The sequence below is a fragment of the Cucumis melo genome, chromosome 1 (assembly GCF_025177605.1).
Source record: "Cucumis melo cultivar AY chromosome 1, USDA_Cmelo_AY_1.0, whole genome shotgun sequence".
NCBI lineage: Eukaryota > Viridiplantae > Streptophyta > Magnoliopsida > Cucurbitales > Cucurbitaceae > Cucumis > Cucumis melo.
In genome coordinates, this window is record NC_066857.1 from 17,413,631 (window position 1) to 17,432,099 (window position 18,469).

The 18,469-nt window shown below is 38.5% G+C and overlaps 1 protein-coding gene across 1 annotated transcript; it reads left to right on the forward strand.

Moving 5' to 3' along the window:
* The first annotated feature begins 1,427 nt into the window (after positions 1–1,427).
* Positions 1,428–18,163, forward strand: LOC103490351 (kinesin-like protein KIN-7D, mitochondrial). Its single transcript, XM_051090755.1, has 27 exons — positions 1,428–1,645; positions 1,778–2,159; positions 2,262–2,359; positions 2,493–2,582; positions 2,782–2,834; positions 3,791–3,856; positions 5,206–5,259; positions 5,527–5,586; positions 5,687–5,765; positions 5,850–5,917; positions 6,253–6,309; positions 6,394–6,498; positions 6,834–6,938; positions 7,100–7,207; positions 7,304–7,435; positions 7,523–7,702; positions 8,215–8,352; positions 8,669–8,809; positions 8,917–9,036; positions 9,147–9,197; positions 10,327–10,374; positions 10,522–10,668; positions 10,958–11,707; positions 11,792–11,921; positions 11,992–12,116; positions 12,252–12,335; positions 18,035–18,163. Exons 2-25 carry the CDS (start codon positions 1,810–1,812, stop codon positions 12,075–12,077), a joined length of 3,216 nt encoding a protein of 1,071 aa, XP_050946712.1. The 5' UTR covers positions 1,428–1,645; positions 1,778–1,809; the 3' UTR covers positions 12,078–12,116; positions 12,252–12,335; positions 18,035–18,163.
* The last annotated feature ends 306 nt before the right edge of the window (positions 18,164–18,469 follow it).

The window sequence follows — 18,469 nt, forward strand, 5'->3', positions numbered from 1 at the left end:
TTTCTTAGTCTAAAAAGTTTTGTAGTTCATTTAATAAACATTCGATTCATGGAAAATTAGGTTTATAATCATTATTTTTATCCAGATATTGGTACATTTTGTTATCTATTTTTTACAATTTTTAAAAAAATAAAATTTTACGTTCAATAGAATATTGTTCAAACCAAGAATCATTATCATGTCGCTCATTTACATTTTATGACTTTATTTGATGAAACTAAAAGACCTCAATTTAAGGTTAAAATTGATTTTTTTCGAAGAAAATATATATATATATATATATGTAGAAAAATATTATCATTCATGGACGTGACAATACTTTTGGATTTTAAACTTATACAAAAGTAATATTTTAGTTCCAAAAATTTAATTTGTAACAATTTAATAATTATACCTTCAAATTTATAATATTTAATCCTAAATTATAATAAGTATCAATTTAGCCATTACACTTTTTAATATGCAATAATGTGAAAAGTATTACTAAGATACAATGAAAAATTCTACATGTATGTCTATTTAATAAGTTGAAATTTGAGGAGATTTTTCATGATAGTAATTAAATTGTCGGTTGGAGTTTAAAGACTACATTTTTTAAAGATTGATTTGTTCATGTTGATTCATATACTTTTAAGATATTTATTTTAATCTCTATACTTTTAACTTTGGGTTCTATACTTGCAAAATGTTAATCGCTACTTGAAAGTTTAAAAACTAAATATAAACATTTTGAATATAAACTAAAGTAGTATTTAAACTTGAGGTTTTTTCAAAAAATAAAAAAATTTAACGAATTATTTACTTTCTATAGAACAAAACCACTAAAAAATAAAACAAACTACTAAAAGATAAATTTTATAGAAAGTATAAATATTTTATCAAATGTTATATTTTTGAACATTTTTCTTGAAAAAATATTATTATAATTATAAATTTAAAAATATATTTTAATTTAAGAAAATAGTTATAAATGACAAAAATGTAAAAAAAAAAAAATTAATGATAGAGATGATTAAGTAGGTTTAGTGCAATCTATCCCTTGTAAAAGGGAAAAATTGGGTAAAAAGTACGACTTGGGTATACTAAGAAAGATGTAATTAAGAAATGGAGAGGAATGAGAATGTAGAGATTAAAATAATTAATAATTAAGTCCAAAAGAAGGTTGAGGAGTGGAAAGTGATTATTTGACCTAAGTAGTAATTAGTGAAAGGTTTTTTGTGTGAAGCGACAGCGTATGGTCGGACCAATGGGCAGTGGGTTATTCCCGCTAATTTTCGGGTTTATTTTTTCAAAGTCCTTTTTCTCTTCCCAATTTAAAAAGCCACCCCCAGCCTTCTGCCACGTCACCCCCACATTAAATGTATTACACAAAATACTATAAATTCAAAATTTCCCAAAAACAAAAGAAATTTTCAAATTAAAAAATTTATATCATAATCTCTCTCTCTCTCTCTGTTATGTCCCTGCAACTCTTCTTTGTCTTAAAGAAGACGAAACAATCTCTAAAGTCTTCCTTCCATGGGAGTTAGCTTAAAGCGTTGAACCGAATTATTAGCTTAGAGAAAAGAAGAAGAACAAGAACAAGAAGAAGAAGGAGAAGCAGAAACGAATTCTCAATGTTCTTCGCTTTTGCTTGTGTAACCATGTGAGTTCTCTGACACATTTCTTTTTCTTTTCTTTTGTTTACTTCTGATTCTTATTCTTGTTCTTCTTTTTTTTTTTTTTTAAAATCTTTTTTCAATTTTGATTTGATTTGATTTACATTTTGTGCTCTCAGATTCGTCTTCACTGACTTGTTGGATTCAGTCTATGGCGTCATCGTCCCGAACGCATAGTAGTTCACCGTATTCTAACAGAAAATCTACTTCTTCTTCTTCTTACCATTCGAGTCCAGCACCGAGTTCTTTCACAAACGGGAAGATGATTCCTCGATCTTGTTCGACTTCAGCGTCTTCACATTATGGAAACAGTGGTGGATTTGGTTCTAGATCGATGGTACCTGGTCGAGGGGGTTCGGATTCAATACACTATGGAGGTGGAGGTTATGGTGGTGATTGTTCGCCGGTTGGGTTTATTTCTGATGATTTGATTGCTGAGCCTGTGGATGAGCTGAGGAATGGGGATAGCATTTCGGTCACGATTCGGTTTCGGCCTTTGAGGTAAGTGGAGAGATCGGAGGGCGTTAAACCAGATCCGTGATTGATTTTAGTGTTGATGATTTTATGATTGATTTGAGTTTTGGTCTGGGATTATGCTTGCAGCGAGAGGGAGTTTCTGAAAGGGGATGAGATTGCTTGGTATGCGGACGGTGATAAGATCGTGCGCAATGAGTATAATCCAGTCACGGCCTATGGATTTGGTACTCATTTTTTTATTTGTATTTTTTGAATTTGAACTCGTGCTACTTTGAGGGCAGGAATGCTGTTTTGGATTAAGGTAGCGGTAATCTATGAGTTTCATGATTATAACATCTTGATGGTGGTTTGTGGCAGATAGGGTGTTTGGACCAGATACGACTTCACCGGAGGTGTATGAAGTGGCAGCTAAACCAGTGGTTAAGTCAGCCATGGAGGGTGTTAATGGTGCGAATCACTTTCTAGAGTTCATTGAGCCAGACATTCTTTGAACTAAACAGCATAATTACTTGTAGAGTTGTTGAAGCTTTTATATAAGACACAGAAGGAAATATTAGACTGATCTTGCTACTGCTGGATATCTTGGAAGAAAATTTCACTATTTCTAACTATATAGAGATCTTAGCTGCTGTTTTTTGATATGCAGGAACTGTATTTGCTTACGGTGTGACAAGCAGTGGGAAGACACACACTATGCATGTATGTATGATACATTAGCGTTTTGCCCATATGCTTAATCGTTTTTGGGAGTTGCACCTGAATGGCGTCTAAACAAAATAGTCAAATTATTAAATCTGGTTTGCTTAAACACATCAATCACTTACGGTCCGTGTATTGCCAATATGTGTAGTACAATTTAGCTAGTTTTAACTTACACCAACTGCTTTGTTAACCGTTAATATTCATGTATTTAATACCCTGTTAAAAGTTTGAATTATTATGTATTCTTGTGATTATCATTACTTGGACTTCTAGATCTTTGCAAACTTTACTTCTTGAATTTGATTTTGAATATTCTTCATTGAGTTGTTTTTTTATTGGCATGCTAGAAACCCAACACACTGATCGTGTGGGGATAGATTTTCTTATAGTGAAGTGGACAGAGGGATGGCAAGCTCTGATTTCTGTTGAATCAACTTTTGCATTTAATTTTTACGCCTCCTAGTTCTTGGTCATCCACTGTTAATCATCACTGCTGCTTACCTTTTGAGGGCCAATGAGCTAAGATATCGCCTATCGGGGTTTCCTTTTTATATATTCAGCTGAAAACTATAAAATGGGACTTTCAAAAGAGAGTAGCAGCACTATTTGACGTTGCTATTGAAAAAGTGAATCCACTAGTTTATTTATTTTTTCAGTAAAGCCATATCTATTTCATTTTGGAATTATTAGACGTTGGTGTTAGATCTGAAACTTGATTAGCAGAGAGTAATGAGTTTGGTTGAGAGACATGCTATTTGCTTGATAGCCAACCTGACATTGTTATGTGATGATTCAATGATTTGCTCTTCCTCTACTTCATATCTGCTTTTACTTCCATGGTAGTTTCCACCGTGTTATCCCTTTTTATACTTCTCTACCTCCTCAATTATAGGTTGACCTTATTTTGCATTCGTGAGTAATGTTACTGATTTGTTTCTCTAAATAATTCACAGGGAGATCAAAACTCTCCAGGTATCATACCACTGGCTATAAAAGATGTTTTCAGCATCATCCAAGATGTAAGTGTCCTGGCATAAGTTTAAAGTGAGATATTGAAGCAGTTCTCCAGTTATTTGTCTTATTGACGTCTTCCTAATTTGGTTCGCTAATTTCTTGATAATTTCTTCACACAACTCTTGCCAATTGATATCTTGAGTGCAGTTCCTGCTGTTTATTAAGATGCTTAACGTCGTATGAGTTCTAATTATTCTTTTTGTCGATGTTCTATTTTTTGTAATTATTCCTTTTATAATCTGGTACATAACCGAAACCATTAATTTTTTCTTTAAAAGACGTTGGGCTTGCTTTGCCTCTCGGGCACAATTTTTTTTCTTCACATTCTATGGTTCTTACGTAGTTCATCACCTGTTCCTATTGGTGATACCTACTTGTTAGCCAAAACGGAGCTTATTGTAATAGGCAATAGGTAGTAGGCACGTAATGGCTTGTTGTTATGACTCATGACTCATCCATGATTGAGGTTTACTCAGGTCTTAAAGAGCTTCATACTTTGTTAAAGCAGTTTTTCAGAGAGGAAACTGGAAAAACAAAAAAGGCGTATGCCAAATATATATGTTTCTTCTTTATCTTTATTTAAATCTTGTACGTTTTAAACATGAAAATCCATAGAAGGAGGGGGGCAATGTGGGACTAGTCCTTTCCAAAACTTCTTATGTTTACTTTTGTGGAGAGGGTTAGCTTTGGCGTACATCTATCTGTTCAAGTAAGCATTTGATTTTGTTCTTGAGGAAATACTCAATTTCTTATCAGAAGATGACATGTGGCAGAATTTAGTGCTATCATTACACAAATATTAAGGTTTCCGTTTGCTACTATTAGACTCCAGAATAATGTTAAAATAATTATTGAATCGCGCTAAATAAAATTTCAGGCCCGCTATTATGTTTGGTTAATGAACGTGCAGAATTACTATTTTATTCAACATTATTTAAGTTAACAATCAAAAAAGTTGTTGAACTATTGTTCTCTTTTTTGGGTAATGAATTTGTTTTCGCTATATAATCTTTTGAGGATATTACATCACAAATTTGTGGTGAATGTCTAAGCCTCTTTAAAGAGGTAACAATGCCTTTACATTGAATAAATACATATTATTAGAATACTAAACAATTATCGATATTTAAGCAGTGATTTTTGCTATCCACGTGAACTACCAAGAAAAGGATGCTATATATGATAATTCTGTGCACGGCACGACTTTTGGTTTACAGTTAGCTTTTTCTTTATTAGCTTATTTTTCGTCCTTGCTTCTGACTGCTATCAATCTTGATTTATGTGTTGCAAAATTTTAAAAGACTTTATTGCGAGTGTTCATCCATATAGACGAGTGTTTGTTTTTTCTGTGTAGACTCCTGGAAGGGAATTCTTGCTCCGTGTATCCTACCTTGAAATATACAATGAAGTAAGTAATTCCATACAGAGAAGTTTTAGAGCTTCAATGATCAATCATTTCTAAATTGTTATTTTCTTGTAGACTTACCACGAGTTCTGTTGGTGATTGTAAATTCAGTTTTTGTCCTACATTTTTGAGCGTCAAAGGATATCTTGTTTTTATATCAAGAGAATATAAATTTTGGCATCCTAAACAATCAGGCACAAAGTGCTAAATAGTACATTCCAAGCTTCAAAGTTATTGGACTCGTGATCATATTTTCATTCTTGATACCAGGTGATAAATGATTTGCTGGATCCAACAGGTCAGAATTTGCGTGTTAGGGAAGATGCACAGGTGCCCTTTTTTCTTTTTTAACTTGTCCTTATAGTCATCACCCTGCAAACTGTTTTTGTTTTGGTATAATTGTATATTTGATGCGGTTGTCATCAACTAGGGCACTTATGTTGAAGGTATAAAGGAAGAAGTAGTTTTGTCCCCGGGACATGCTTTATCATTTATAGCCGCTGGAGAAGGTATGAACTGATAACTTCTGCTTCCGTATTTCTCTTTTCATTGTGTCCTTTTATGTGTATAAATGGAGGGTTCTTAAATGGCAGAACATCGTCACGTTGGATCAAACAATTTCAATCTTTTTAGTAGCCGGAGTCACACCATCTTTACGCTGGTAAGATTAAAGACTTCCTTGTTGCTGGAGTATCCAATTGCTTGCTCTTCAGTTCATTTCTTGGATATGTTCTATATTCTATTTTAGACCGAGTATTGTTTTCCATGATATAATTTGTTCTGCAACTAGACCTCGCTTCTTTATGTTTCCAATTAGAAACTTGTTGGAAGTGCATTAAAAACCTATGAACTGACTTATCCCCTGCTGTGGTAGCTCTATGGGAAATTTGGGCTCCTTTCCCCACTCTTGACAAATGTATTTGTGTGCTAGGAACCATTAGTTAATTCTTCCCCATCTTTCTGCCTCTAAACTAAGAGTGCAGTATGCTCTTGCAGATGATTGAAAGTAGTGCACGTGGTGATGAGTATGATGGTGTCATTTTCTCTCAACTTGTAAGTTGTACGATCAATTCTATTTCATTAATGTGAGGTCATTAAACTTTAATGTGTCAATCTCATATTAACTCCATGCAACAGAATTTGATTGATTTAGCTGGGTCCGAGAGCTCAAAGACTGAAACTACTGGACTGAGGAGAAAGGAAGGCGCCTATATAAACAAAAGCCTTTTGACTCTTGGAACAGTAGGTGTCTTTTCTTAGGGTTTTTCTTGATTAAATCTTCTTGCGCTCTTTATCTAACAAATATAACAGTACAATTAGGATATTTTATCATTCTGCTCCTGATTTAGTAAGCCAAGTTTTGCTTCATTATCCATTGTCCTTGTGATTTCAAGTTCCCGTTGTGTTTAAATCTAAAATATTTCATCAATCCATTTATTGCAGTAGATATTGGAACGCCTGTAAATAAGTTAATTCTCATATGCATGAGAGTGTTCGTACTTCTGTGATATTGGTTTCCCTTATGTAGGGGATACCTCAAGATGGAAGTTATTTATATATTTGGTTGCACTGTGAAGGTTATTGGGAAATTAAGCGAGGGAAAGGCATCCCATGTTCCTTATCGAGACTCTAAGCTTACCCGTCTTCTACAATCTTCTCTCAGTGGGCACGGACACGTTTCAGTGAGTAAATGATTTAGAAACAGTAGTCCAAGCTTCTCATAAATGGAACAAATTGATGAATATTTTTCTTTATTGTTATCTGCTCACCCTTTTACCTATTATGAATATTTGTGTAGTAAAATTTTGCCAACTTCTTTTTCTAACATTCAAATTATCTCCAGCTTATTTGCACAGTAACTCCTGCATCCAGTAACATGGAGGAAACTCACAATACATTGAAGTTTGCTAGCAGGGCAAAACGAGTTGAAATCTATGCCTCACGCAATAAGGTTAATTGAAGTTTCTATTAGACGTGAAGTTGAAAGAAAATGTCTAATGCTCACATGAGCTTTAACACTTTTCTTAAATCTTTATTGTATGTTCAGATAATTGATGAGAAATCTTTGATAAAGAAGTACCAGAGAGAAATTTCAACCCTCAAGCAAGAACTTGATCAGTTGAAGAGGGGGATGCTTGCTGGTGTTAATCATGAAGAGATAATGAATTTGAGGCAACAGGTTTTTGTTTTCTACGGTCATGTTTGGTGGCTCAATTACTATTCCAGAATACTATTTCACTATGTCATTTCTCGTGTCATCAAATAGTTGGAAGAAGGTCAAGTAAAAATGCAATCAAGATTAGAGGAGGAAGAAGAAGCTAAGGTTGCTCTCATGAGTAGGATTCAGAGGCTGACGAAACTCATACTTGTCTCTTCTAAGAATTCTATTCCTGGATGTTTGAGTGATGTTCCTAGTCATCAAAGGAACAAATCTTCTTTTGATGATGTAAGTTGTCTTTATAAGCTTCCTTCAACGTAGCCTTGCACATTCACATATTACGTGCTTCTGATTGCGATCACAAATGTGAAGACTTAAGAATTCAGTGCTTAGGAGATCCAAGATGAGCACTCTCATCTTAGGTTGCCTTGTTCTGCACATGAAACATTTTACTGTTAGTGATAGGAACGAAGGGTTCTGTGGTTGTTCTTCCTCCGTACATTTTTTGCAACAACAGTTTTTATCATCATCGTCATCATCATCTGCTTTTATTTGGATAAGATTTCGATGCACATCATTAGTTGTGTTACTCGTAGAATAAAACAGTGTTCAGCCAATTAGTTTTCTGGCAATGTATACATCTAATAGCGAAGGAGCATATACTAACTCCCGTTACATAACTGATTATTTTTTTGTCAAGTGGCCTCCCTTTTTCTATTTCTGCTAGACTGAACTTTTGCAGTTCTTACTAGTTTGACAACAATGAATCTGTTGCTCATTTTTTCAATTTGCTTTTTTAGAAGTCCGAGGTCTCCCAAGGATTGCATTCCGAAAGTGAGAATCACAACGATCCATCTTCTATTGTACACTCGGATGTCTCTTCTCAGCTTAAAGGTGAACTCCTACCAGCTGATAGTGCGGTCACTGGATCAACTAACGTGAGTGAAATTATTATTGGTGCCGTAGACTCTGTGATCTGTTACATCTACACGAGTTCCTCTTCACAAATTAAATATCATACTGAAGATCATCAGTTTTTTCTCCAATTCTCATCGGTGCAACAGTAACAATTTATAATGTACACAATTATATCATATCCATTTATCCAGCTATGGGAGGTCACAAGGGTTGTTGCTGGTTTCATACTATTTTTCTATTTTTTATCTTTATTACAGTTTCTTTAGGAAGGTTATTTCTGTTTTCTTAGAGCTATGAGCTATGAACATCAAAATGACTGTTTATATTGTACTGTAGGATGAGATGACATTGTCAGATCAGATGGATCTGCTGGTTGAGCAAGTTAAGATGCTTGCTGGAGAGATTGCGTTCAAAACTAGCACACTGAAACGCTTGGTGGAGCAGTCTGTTGATGACCCTGATGGTTCTAAAGTTCAAGTATAGTTTGTCATGACTTTTCTTTCTTTGCTGTATCTTATTTGTCTCCAGAAGTTAACATAAGGTTTTTGGGCCAATAATTTAATCATCTCTGTTCCTTCGTCCAGATCCAGAATTTAGAACAGGAGATTCAAGAAAAGAAGTTGCAAATGAGGGCTTTGGAACAACGAATTTCTGAGGGTGGCGAGTCTTCGATTTCAAGTGCATCCATGGTTGAATTACAGCAGGTGCTACTTCCTGGAGCTCATCGATTTACCTTCAATTGTTTTAACTTTTTATTTATTATTAAAATTAGAATTTTTTTAAATTATTTTCTACTACTTTTGTATGGTTGCAGACCGTTACAAGATTAATGACTCAATGCAGTGAAAAGGATTTTGAGCTGGAGGTAAGTTTTCTGAGTTAAATTAATTGAAGGAATTGGATACAATGCTGTTCAACTAGTTGGAAGTTTGATTCATTTCGAATGTGGTCATGTATTCTGTGTGGAATTTCTTTATTATTGAATAAATAAGGGAAAATAATTAGTCCTCAAACAAATACATAAATAGAAACTACAAAAAAAAAAGAAAAAAAATATTAATAGAAAATAGGGATACTTGTAAATGTAGTAATTATATTCAAAATAATTAAGTATATAACAACATTTTAAAAAAATTAAAAATATATCAAAATTTGTCAAAATCATATAGCAAATGTTGGTCTATCACCGATAAACCATAAGAATCTATCAACGATAGAAGTCTATCAATTTTGCTATATTTACAATCTTTTTAAAATATTGCTACATACTTAATAATTATACTAAAATTTACTACTTATTATAATTACCCTAGAAAATAATAACACTCCATAAACCCTAATTTTCATTTAATATCCTAAATCAGCCATTCACCTAGAAACTTAAGCCAGTGGATGAAAGCGCTTTTAATTATATTACTAACACTCCCCTAATTTGTGAGCTAGAAATACTCGAATGGCTCAACAAATGGAATTCATTTTTAAAAGATAATTATAATGGGTAGCAATTTTTAGAATAATTATTAAGTATGTAGCAATATTTTTAAAAAATTGCAAATATAGCAAAGTCTATCGGTGATAGACTTCTATTGTTAATAGACTCTTATAGTTTATCAATGATAGACCAAAGTTTACTACATGGTCTAGCAGTGATTTGATAGATTTTGACAGATTTTACTATATTTGTAATTTTTTTAAAGTGTTGTTATATACTTAATTATTTTGAATATAATTGCAAATATAATTGCCACATTTGCAACTATCCTAATTTTAAATTGAGAGGAAATAACAATGTTTGAACACACGATCTCTCTAGACCCTCTACTTTGATACATCTTAAATCACCAATTCACTCAAAAGCTTAGACTAGTGAGTGAAAGACAAATTTTATTATACATTACTAACATCCCCAGTATGTCGTTAGTAGGATTGAGGAGCACCATACACCGGATAATTGCAAAATCTTTTATCTAATTAACTTGTTTCTCTTGATCCAGATCAAAACAGCGGACAATCGGGTTCTTCAAGAGCAATTGCAGAACAAGGTTTGTTGCCATCTCTCTTTCATCTCTGTTGACGTGGACTCTTTTCACCATATCCCTGCAGTTGAAAATTGGTGGAGCAATTGAGCTGATGGGGAGGCTTCCTTCTGTTGTTCTTCCTTGTTCACTTCCGTTTTTGTCTTCTGGCAGTGTGCAGAGAACAGAGAATTACAGGATAAAGTAGAACTCTTAGAGCATCAATTGGCTTCAGTTACTAGCAATAAATTGACGTGTTCCCCTGAAAATTGTTGTCAAGAAAAATATATTGAAGAGTTCAAAAAGAAGATTCAATCTCAGGCAAGGCTTTTCACTTTTCGTTTACTATAGTAGATTTGTAAATTACTGGTTCTTGATGCTTCATCTATCGCGTCACTATCATAATTGGATGAGACCATAATAGTATAAGTATATAAAGGATAAATGGCTGTTCTGTATGCTTCTTTACGACATGAATCATTCTGTCTTTGTTTCTTTAGTTTATGATAGAAGTTATGTATTTCTTATTCTTTATGCATATTTGAATCTTTTCTATTACTTGGAGCAATGACTATTCGTCTGATTGTCTGAAGCCTGTTTATTCATGCAGGAGATTGAGAATGAGAAACTGAAATTGGAATCAGTTCACTTTTCAGAAGAGATCAGTGGATTGCATGTACAGAATCAGAAATTGGCAGAAGAAGCTTCTTACGCAAAAGAGCTAGCCTCTGCTGCTGCTGTTGAGTTGAAAAATTTAGCAGCTGAAGTCACCAAACTTTCCTTACAAAATGCAAAATTAGAAAAGGAGTTAATCAGTACGCGAGAATTGGCCCACTCTAAAAATACACAGAATAATCACAGTGGGAATCGCAAGTACAATGATTTTTCGAGATCCGGAAGGAAGGGAAGGCTCTCTGGCTGGTCTAATGATGTTTCAGCAGCAACTAGTGGTGATTTTGAGTCTTGGAATCTTGACCCAGATGATTTAAAAATGGAGCTTCACGCAAGGAAACAAAGAGAGGAAGCCCTTGAGGCTGCCTTGGCTGAAAAGGAAATTCTGGAAGATGATTACCGAAAGAAAATGGAAGATGCAAAGAAAAAGGAGGCAGCTCTTGAAAATGATTTAGCCAACATGTGGGTACTGGTTGCTAAGTTGAAGAAAGAGGGTGGAGGTGGAGGTGGAGCTATCTCAGATGTTAAAACTGATGCAAGGCAGAACTCTGTAACGGAAAATTTTATCGATGCAAAAACGGATGATAATGGAACAGTAGCCATCTTTAAAGAAGATGCTGACCCTGTTGATGATCTGAAAAAACCTGAAGAAACTCGTGAGGAGGAACCATTGGTTATTCGCCTAAAGGTATGGCATTTCAGTAGACTAGATCGTTGAAATATTTATGATCACTTTTCTTCTTGAAAAGATTTTCACCTCCCTTCCTTTCAGGCACGGATGCAAGAGATGAAGGAAAAGGATCTCAAGTGCCTAGGAAATGTAGATACGAATTCCCACATGTGTAAAGTCTGTTTCGAATTGCCAACTGCAGCAATTCTTCTCCCATGTCGACATTTTTGTTGTAAGTTTTCTTGGACCCTCTCAAAATTCCTACATTCCTGATTCTAACTCTTGGCTTTTTGAAACTGCAGTATGTAAATCTTGTTCACTTGCTTGTTCCGAGTGTCCAATCTGTCGTACAAAGATTGTAGATAGACTCTTTGCATTTACTTCTTGACATGCTGCTGCCTGTTATAATAGGCCCTTTTCCTACCAGGTAATTCACACTTTCCCTTCTCGTATGCCATCAACACGACCACAATCTGCATTGCTTGCCATCATCCAAAACCTTATTCTTATTCTTCTCACTCAAAATTCCTTTTTCACTTCAGTCTTTATCATGTACTGACAGGAATTCAATATTTCAACTACCCACAGTCTACAAGGCAATCGAGGATGAGATTCTTTTATTAGTTTTGCTTATATGCAACTGTACAAAAGTGTTAAGACACTTCCTTGTTCCTTTCTTTTACTTCTCAAAGAACAGAATACAGCACAAAATCAAGGAATAAAACACTTCAAAGACTAAGATCACTAGCCTTTCTAAGATTGACAAAATACACAGCAGATGAAATAAAACACACAGAGAATTTAATAACCAAGAACACAATGTAAACAAGAACACTACTCGTAATGCCTTCCTCCTCTCCTACAAACTACGGCTACTTAAGCACACAAAAAGAAACGGTAACCTGGTGCCACCCTCCCCTTTCTGGAGGTGCCTGCTCCTGCGCTATCGCATCAAAACATCCGTACCCCTCTTCTGCCCTCCTGTCCCCTTTTTATTGCCCACGACTAACTAACTGTGGGTCCCACGTTCTGGTCCCCCATCCTCCTTGCTTTCCTCCCCTCCAACACGTGTTACCTCCGGGTTGGCCTCATGGCTATGATCCTTTTCGCCACTTGTCTCTCTTTCATTGGCCTCATGTTTCTTCTTATTCTTCCTATGGTATGTAAATAGGATTGGTGGCCTAGCATCACTCTCCTCTTCCAAATCCACCTTGTCCTCAAGGTGAAAGTCTGGAAACTGATATTTCATGTCAGTGCAGCTTTCCCATGTTGCCTCGTGTGGGGGTAATCCCTTCCAACTGATCAGGGCTTCCCATTCCTTCGTTGCTGGATTCTTACGATAACTATATACCTCTTCCGGTCGTGTAATCCATTCATGGTTTGCATTCATGTACGGGTTCAGTGGTTGTACAGTCTCTCCTTTCCCTACAGCTTTCTTCAATTGCGATACATGAAACACGGGGTGAATAGCAGCGGCTGCGGGAAGTTCTAGTTTATAGGCTACCTTTCCGATCCTTTCTAAGATTCGATAAGGCCCGAAAAACTTAGGTGATAGTTTTTCATTTCTCTTCTTTCTGAGGGATGTCTGCCTGTAAGGCCGTAGTTTGAGGAATACCATATCCCCTTCTTGGAACTCGACTTCTCTTCTCTTATTGTCGGCGTGCTTCTTCATCCTTTCTTGGGCTAGTTTCAAGTGTTCCTTTAGGGCTCCCAATGTTATGTCTCTGTCTTTCAGCTGCTGGTCTAGTGTTGAGTTAGGTGTCTCCATATCTCCATAGTAAATCAGAGGAGGGGGAAGGCGTCCATACACAGCTTGAAAGGGGGTAATTCCAATGGAACTATGATAGGTGGTATTATACCAATATTCTGCCCAATGTAACCATTGGCTCCACTCTGCCGGTTTTTCCCCACAAAAACACCTTAGGTATGTTTCGATACTCTTATTCACCACCTCGGTTTGACCATCGGATTGGGGGTGATAGGAAGAGCTCCGGTTCAGCTTAGTTCCTGCCAAACGGAAGAGTTCCTTCCAGAAATGGCTTAAAAAAACCTTGTCCCTGTCGGACACTATCGATCTTGGGTATCCATGTAGTCTGACCACCTCCTTTACAAATGTTTCAGCCACCATCTTGGCCGAAAACGGATGCTTAAGCAATAGGAAATGCCCATACTTACTCAGCCTATCCACCACCACGAATATCACATCCCATCCCTTGGATTTCGGCAGTCCCTCTATGAAATCCATGGATATATCACTCCATATTGCGTCTGGAATCTCTAAGGGCATCAGTAGCCCAGCTGGAGATAGAGCCGAGGATTTATTACGCTGGCAGATTGCACATTCTTCACAGTACCGCATGATGTCTTTCTTCATTCCTTTCCAATAGATTTCTCCGGTCAACCGTTTATAGGTTCTTAAGAATCCCGAGTGCCCCCCAAACACAGAGTCGTGGTATGTGTGTAATATCGTAGGAATCAACGTAGACTTGTTTGGAATCACCAACCGGCCCTTAAACTTCAACACCCCTTGCTGCAGGGTGTAATGGGGTATTTCCATCCCCTCTTCTAGTATTCGGGTGATTTCTTGCAGTGCAGGGTCAAGCTTTGTTTCTTCCTTAATAATTTCCATGTCTATCATCGGGGGAGCCGTGATCTGACTTAAGTGTACTGCTGGGGGTGCCCTGGATAACGCGTCAGCCGCCTTATTTTCCAGTCCTGGTTGGTAAACTACTTCAAATGAGTACCCCAGGAGCTTCGCTACCCATTTCTGATACTGAGGCTGCACCACCCGCTGTTCCAATAAGAACTTAAGCGACCGTTGGTCCGTTTTCACCGTGAATTTCCTCCCTAGTAGGTAAGGTCTCCATCTTTGGACTGCCAGCACTACCGCAAGTAATTCTCTTTCATATACCGGTCGTGCTCTGTCCCGCATACTTAAAGTCTTGCTGAAATAAGCCACTGGTTTCCGGCATTGAGTCAGGACAGCCCCCACTCCCACTCCCGAAGCATCTGATTCAATTTCGAAAGGGAGGTTGAAATCCGGCATGGTGAGCACAGGGAGTGTCATCATAGCCTTTTTCAGTTTGTTAAAAGCGTCCTCGGCTTCTGCATCCCATTTGTATGTTCCTTTCTTGAGTAGTTGGGTGAGTGGTGCGGCTATGGCCCCGTAGTTCTTAACGAAACGCCTGTAATAGCCAGTCAGGCCAAGGAAGCCTCTAACCTCCCTCACATTGGTTGGGGTTGGCCATTCACTCACTGCCCTTATCTTTTCGGGATCTGCTTCCAAACCCTGTTCCGAGATGAAGTGTCCCAAGTAACTAATCCTTGGTTTGGCGAAACTGCACTTTTCCATATTCACAAATAATTCCCGGTCCTGCAGCAGCCCTAAAACCACTTCTAAGTGCTGAACATGTTCGTCCATCCCTTGGCTGTAGATTAATATATCATCAAAAAATACCAGCACAAACCTTCTTAAGTATGGCTTGAACACTTGGTTCATCAGTGCCTGGAATGTGGAGGGGGCATTCGTTAAGCCAAACGGCATCACCAAGAACTCATAGTGCCCCTCGTGGGTTCTGAACGCGGTCTTCTCAATATCTTCCGGGCACATCCTAATTTGGTGATATCCGGCTTTGAGGTCTAACTTGGAGAATACGCTAGCCCCTTTGAGTTCATCAAATAATTCTTCTATCACAGGTATGGGGAACTTGTCTGGTATCGTGACATTGTTCAAGGCTCGGTAATCTACGCAGAACCTCCAACTTCCGTCCTTCTTCCTCACTAGCAGCACAGGGCTGGAGTACGGGCTTTTACTAGGTCGTATGATCCCTGAAGATAGCATCTCATCTACCAACCTCTCCATTTCCTCCTTCTGATGGTGCGCGTATCGATATGGCCGAACGTTCACTGGGTCAGTCCCACTCTTCAGGTATATGTGATGTTCAATTGTGCGCTGGGGTGGAAGGGTAGCAGGCCATTCAAACACGCGGGCGAATTGCTTGAGCAGTGCCGCTATGGGTTCTGCTTCGACCTTTCCCCGCCCCTGTTCCTGTTCATCTTCCATCTTCCCGCATTCTAAGGTTCGGCATTCCACAAGGAATCCTTGGTCGTCAGCCCCCCACGTTTTCATTAGATTCTTCAAACTCACCCTTGTCTTAATCAGGCTTGGATCCCCTCGTATCACAACCTTCTTCCCTTGATGATGAAAAGTAAGTACTAACCTCTTCCAGTCGACTTCGGTCACCCCAAGAGAATGAAGCCACTGCATCCCTAGGATCATGTCAACTCCCCCCAACTGCAATGGTAAGAAGCTATCCGTTACCTTCCAGCCGTCCAATTGCACTTCAACACTTCGGCACATCCCCTTACCCTTCACGGCCGTTCCTGAGCCCAGGATTACTCCATAGTTTGGAGTCTCCTGCAGCGCCAATCCTATCCGGGTCACCAAGTCCTCTGCGATGAAGTTGTGGGTCGCCCCACAATCGATCAGGATCACCACTTCTTCTTCCCCCACCTTCCCTTTTACTTTCATGGTTCCCGGATTGTTCAGCCCCACCACGGAGTTGAGCGATAGTTCTATGTTTAAATTTTCCACGTTTGGTACTTCAGCTGGTTTCATCTCAGTTTCGGCATCAAAAAATTCTTCCTCCACAATCTCCAGTTCCTCCCCTCCTTCCTTGACTACCAGCATTCGAAGCTCCTTATGCTCCTTCGACTTGCACCGATGTCCGGCGAAATACTTCTCCCCACAGCGAAAACATAGCCCTTTTTCCCTTCGAGCTTGGAACTCGGCATCAGATAACCGTTTCGTGGGCCCTTCCCGACGGTTGTCGCCCGTTCCTACCTCCCTCAGTGTTATCGTCCTCATTGGCCAACTTCCACTGGCCGTTCCCTCTTTCGTGGCTGCTGCGATGGGGCTCTTAGCCTGCGTTTGTTTGTGGCCCATTTTGCTGTCGTAGGCGCTGATCAGCCCGCATTCCCTTCGGACCAGCTCTCTGTTTTCTATCTTCAAGGCCAACTTCATCATTTGGGCCAGCCCAATGGGCTCCAGCGTTTCTACTTCAGACTTCAACCAAGGATTTAGCCCGTTCATGAAGGTTTCCTCCAGCACCACCGTAGGCAGAGAGGCCACCGGTGCCAGTAGCTTATCGAAACGGTTCCGGTACTCTTCGACAGTGGACTCCTGCTTGATCGTTAAGAACCGGCCCACCAATGTACCTTCCCTAGTTGCGCGGAACCTCACCAACATCTTTAGCTTCAAGTCTTCCCAACCGGTGAAGGCTTCCCTCTCTTCTTGTGATCGATACCAGTCCAACGCCGGCCCATCGAAGCTGATTACTGCCACGGTAAGTCTCTCTGAATCCGTCAAGTTATGTATCTTGAAGTATCGGTCTGCCCGGAACAGCCACGAGTCGGGGTCGGTCCCGTCGAAGACTGGCATTTCAACTTTCTTAAATTTGCTCCGATCCACGGGTCGCTCTTCCTCTGTCTTTACGTCTATCTTCGGCTCTTCAGTCGTCGCCGGATATGTTGCTTCGGCCATGGTGACCTTGCTCGTGGACCCTTCTTCGGTCCTTCGTACAGGTGAATCATCTCTAACGATTTCTTCAATATACTTCAGTATCACTTGTTGTTGCTGTGCCTGCTTATCAATTTGAGAGTTCATTTCTGTGATGCTTTTGGCTAGTAAGGCCAGATTCTCCTCGATCATCGGCAGCCTTTTCATTCCCATCTCAACCGCCTCCAACCGTTCCTCCGTTGCCTTCGTCGTTGACATGTTCTGCCCAGGTATGATGCTCTGATACCAAAATGTTAAGACACTTCCTTGTTCCTTTCTTTTACTTCTCAAAGAACAGAATACAGCACAAAATCAAGGAATAAAACACTTCAAAGACTAAGATCACTAGCCTTTCTAAGATTGACAAAATACACAGCAGATGAAATAAAACACACAGAGAATTTAATAACCAAGAACACAATGTAAACAAGAACACTACTCGTAATGCCTTCCTCCTCTCCTACAAACTACGGCTACTTAAGCACACAAAAAGAAACGGTAACCTGGTGCCACCCTCCCCTTTCTGGAGGTGCCTGCTCCTGCGCTATCGCATCAAAACATCCGTACCCCTCTTCTGCCCTCCTGTCCCCTTTTTATTGCCCACGACTAACTAACTGTGGGTCCCACGTTCTGGTCCCCCATCCTCCTTGCTTTCCTCCCCTCCAACACGTGTTACCTCCGGGTTGGCCTCATGGCTATGATCCTTTTCGCCACTTGTCTCTCTTTCATTGGCCTCATGTTTCTTCTTATTCTTCCTATGGTATGTAAATAGGATTGGTGGCCTAGCAAAAAGGTACATAATTATTTATTGTGTTCAAATCTAAGAGATGTAAAATAATAGCAGAAGAGAAAGATGATATTAAAGTGGTCAAGGAATTTCTATCTTTCAACATGGAAAGCTTTTTTTTGCTTGGTTAGTTGATTTTCACTTAAAACTTCCTCTCTTTTTTACCTTCTGGTGAGGGCCTGTGATCTTCTCTCTCTCTTTCTATATATATATATCATTAATTCATTCACATTGTGATTGTAGAACCATTTCTAAAAATGGAGATGGAGATATATGTGCCTTTTGCCTTGTGGATCTCTGTTCATTTCGTCCAGATTTGGTAACTGATTTGTTTTATTGCATATTATAAGCGTTCCTCTCCCTACTATATAAATATTTGAGATTGGCACGAAAACGTTTTCGTTTCACATGGACTTCCGGAGCTCTAGAGTGGAAA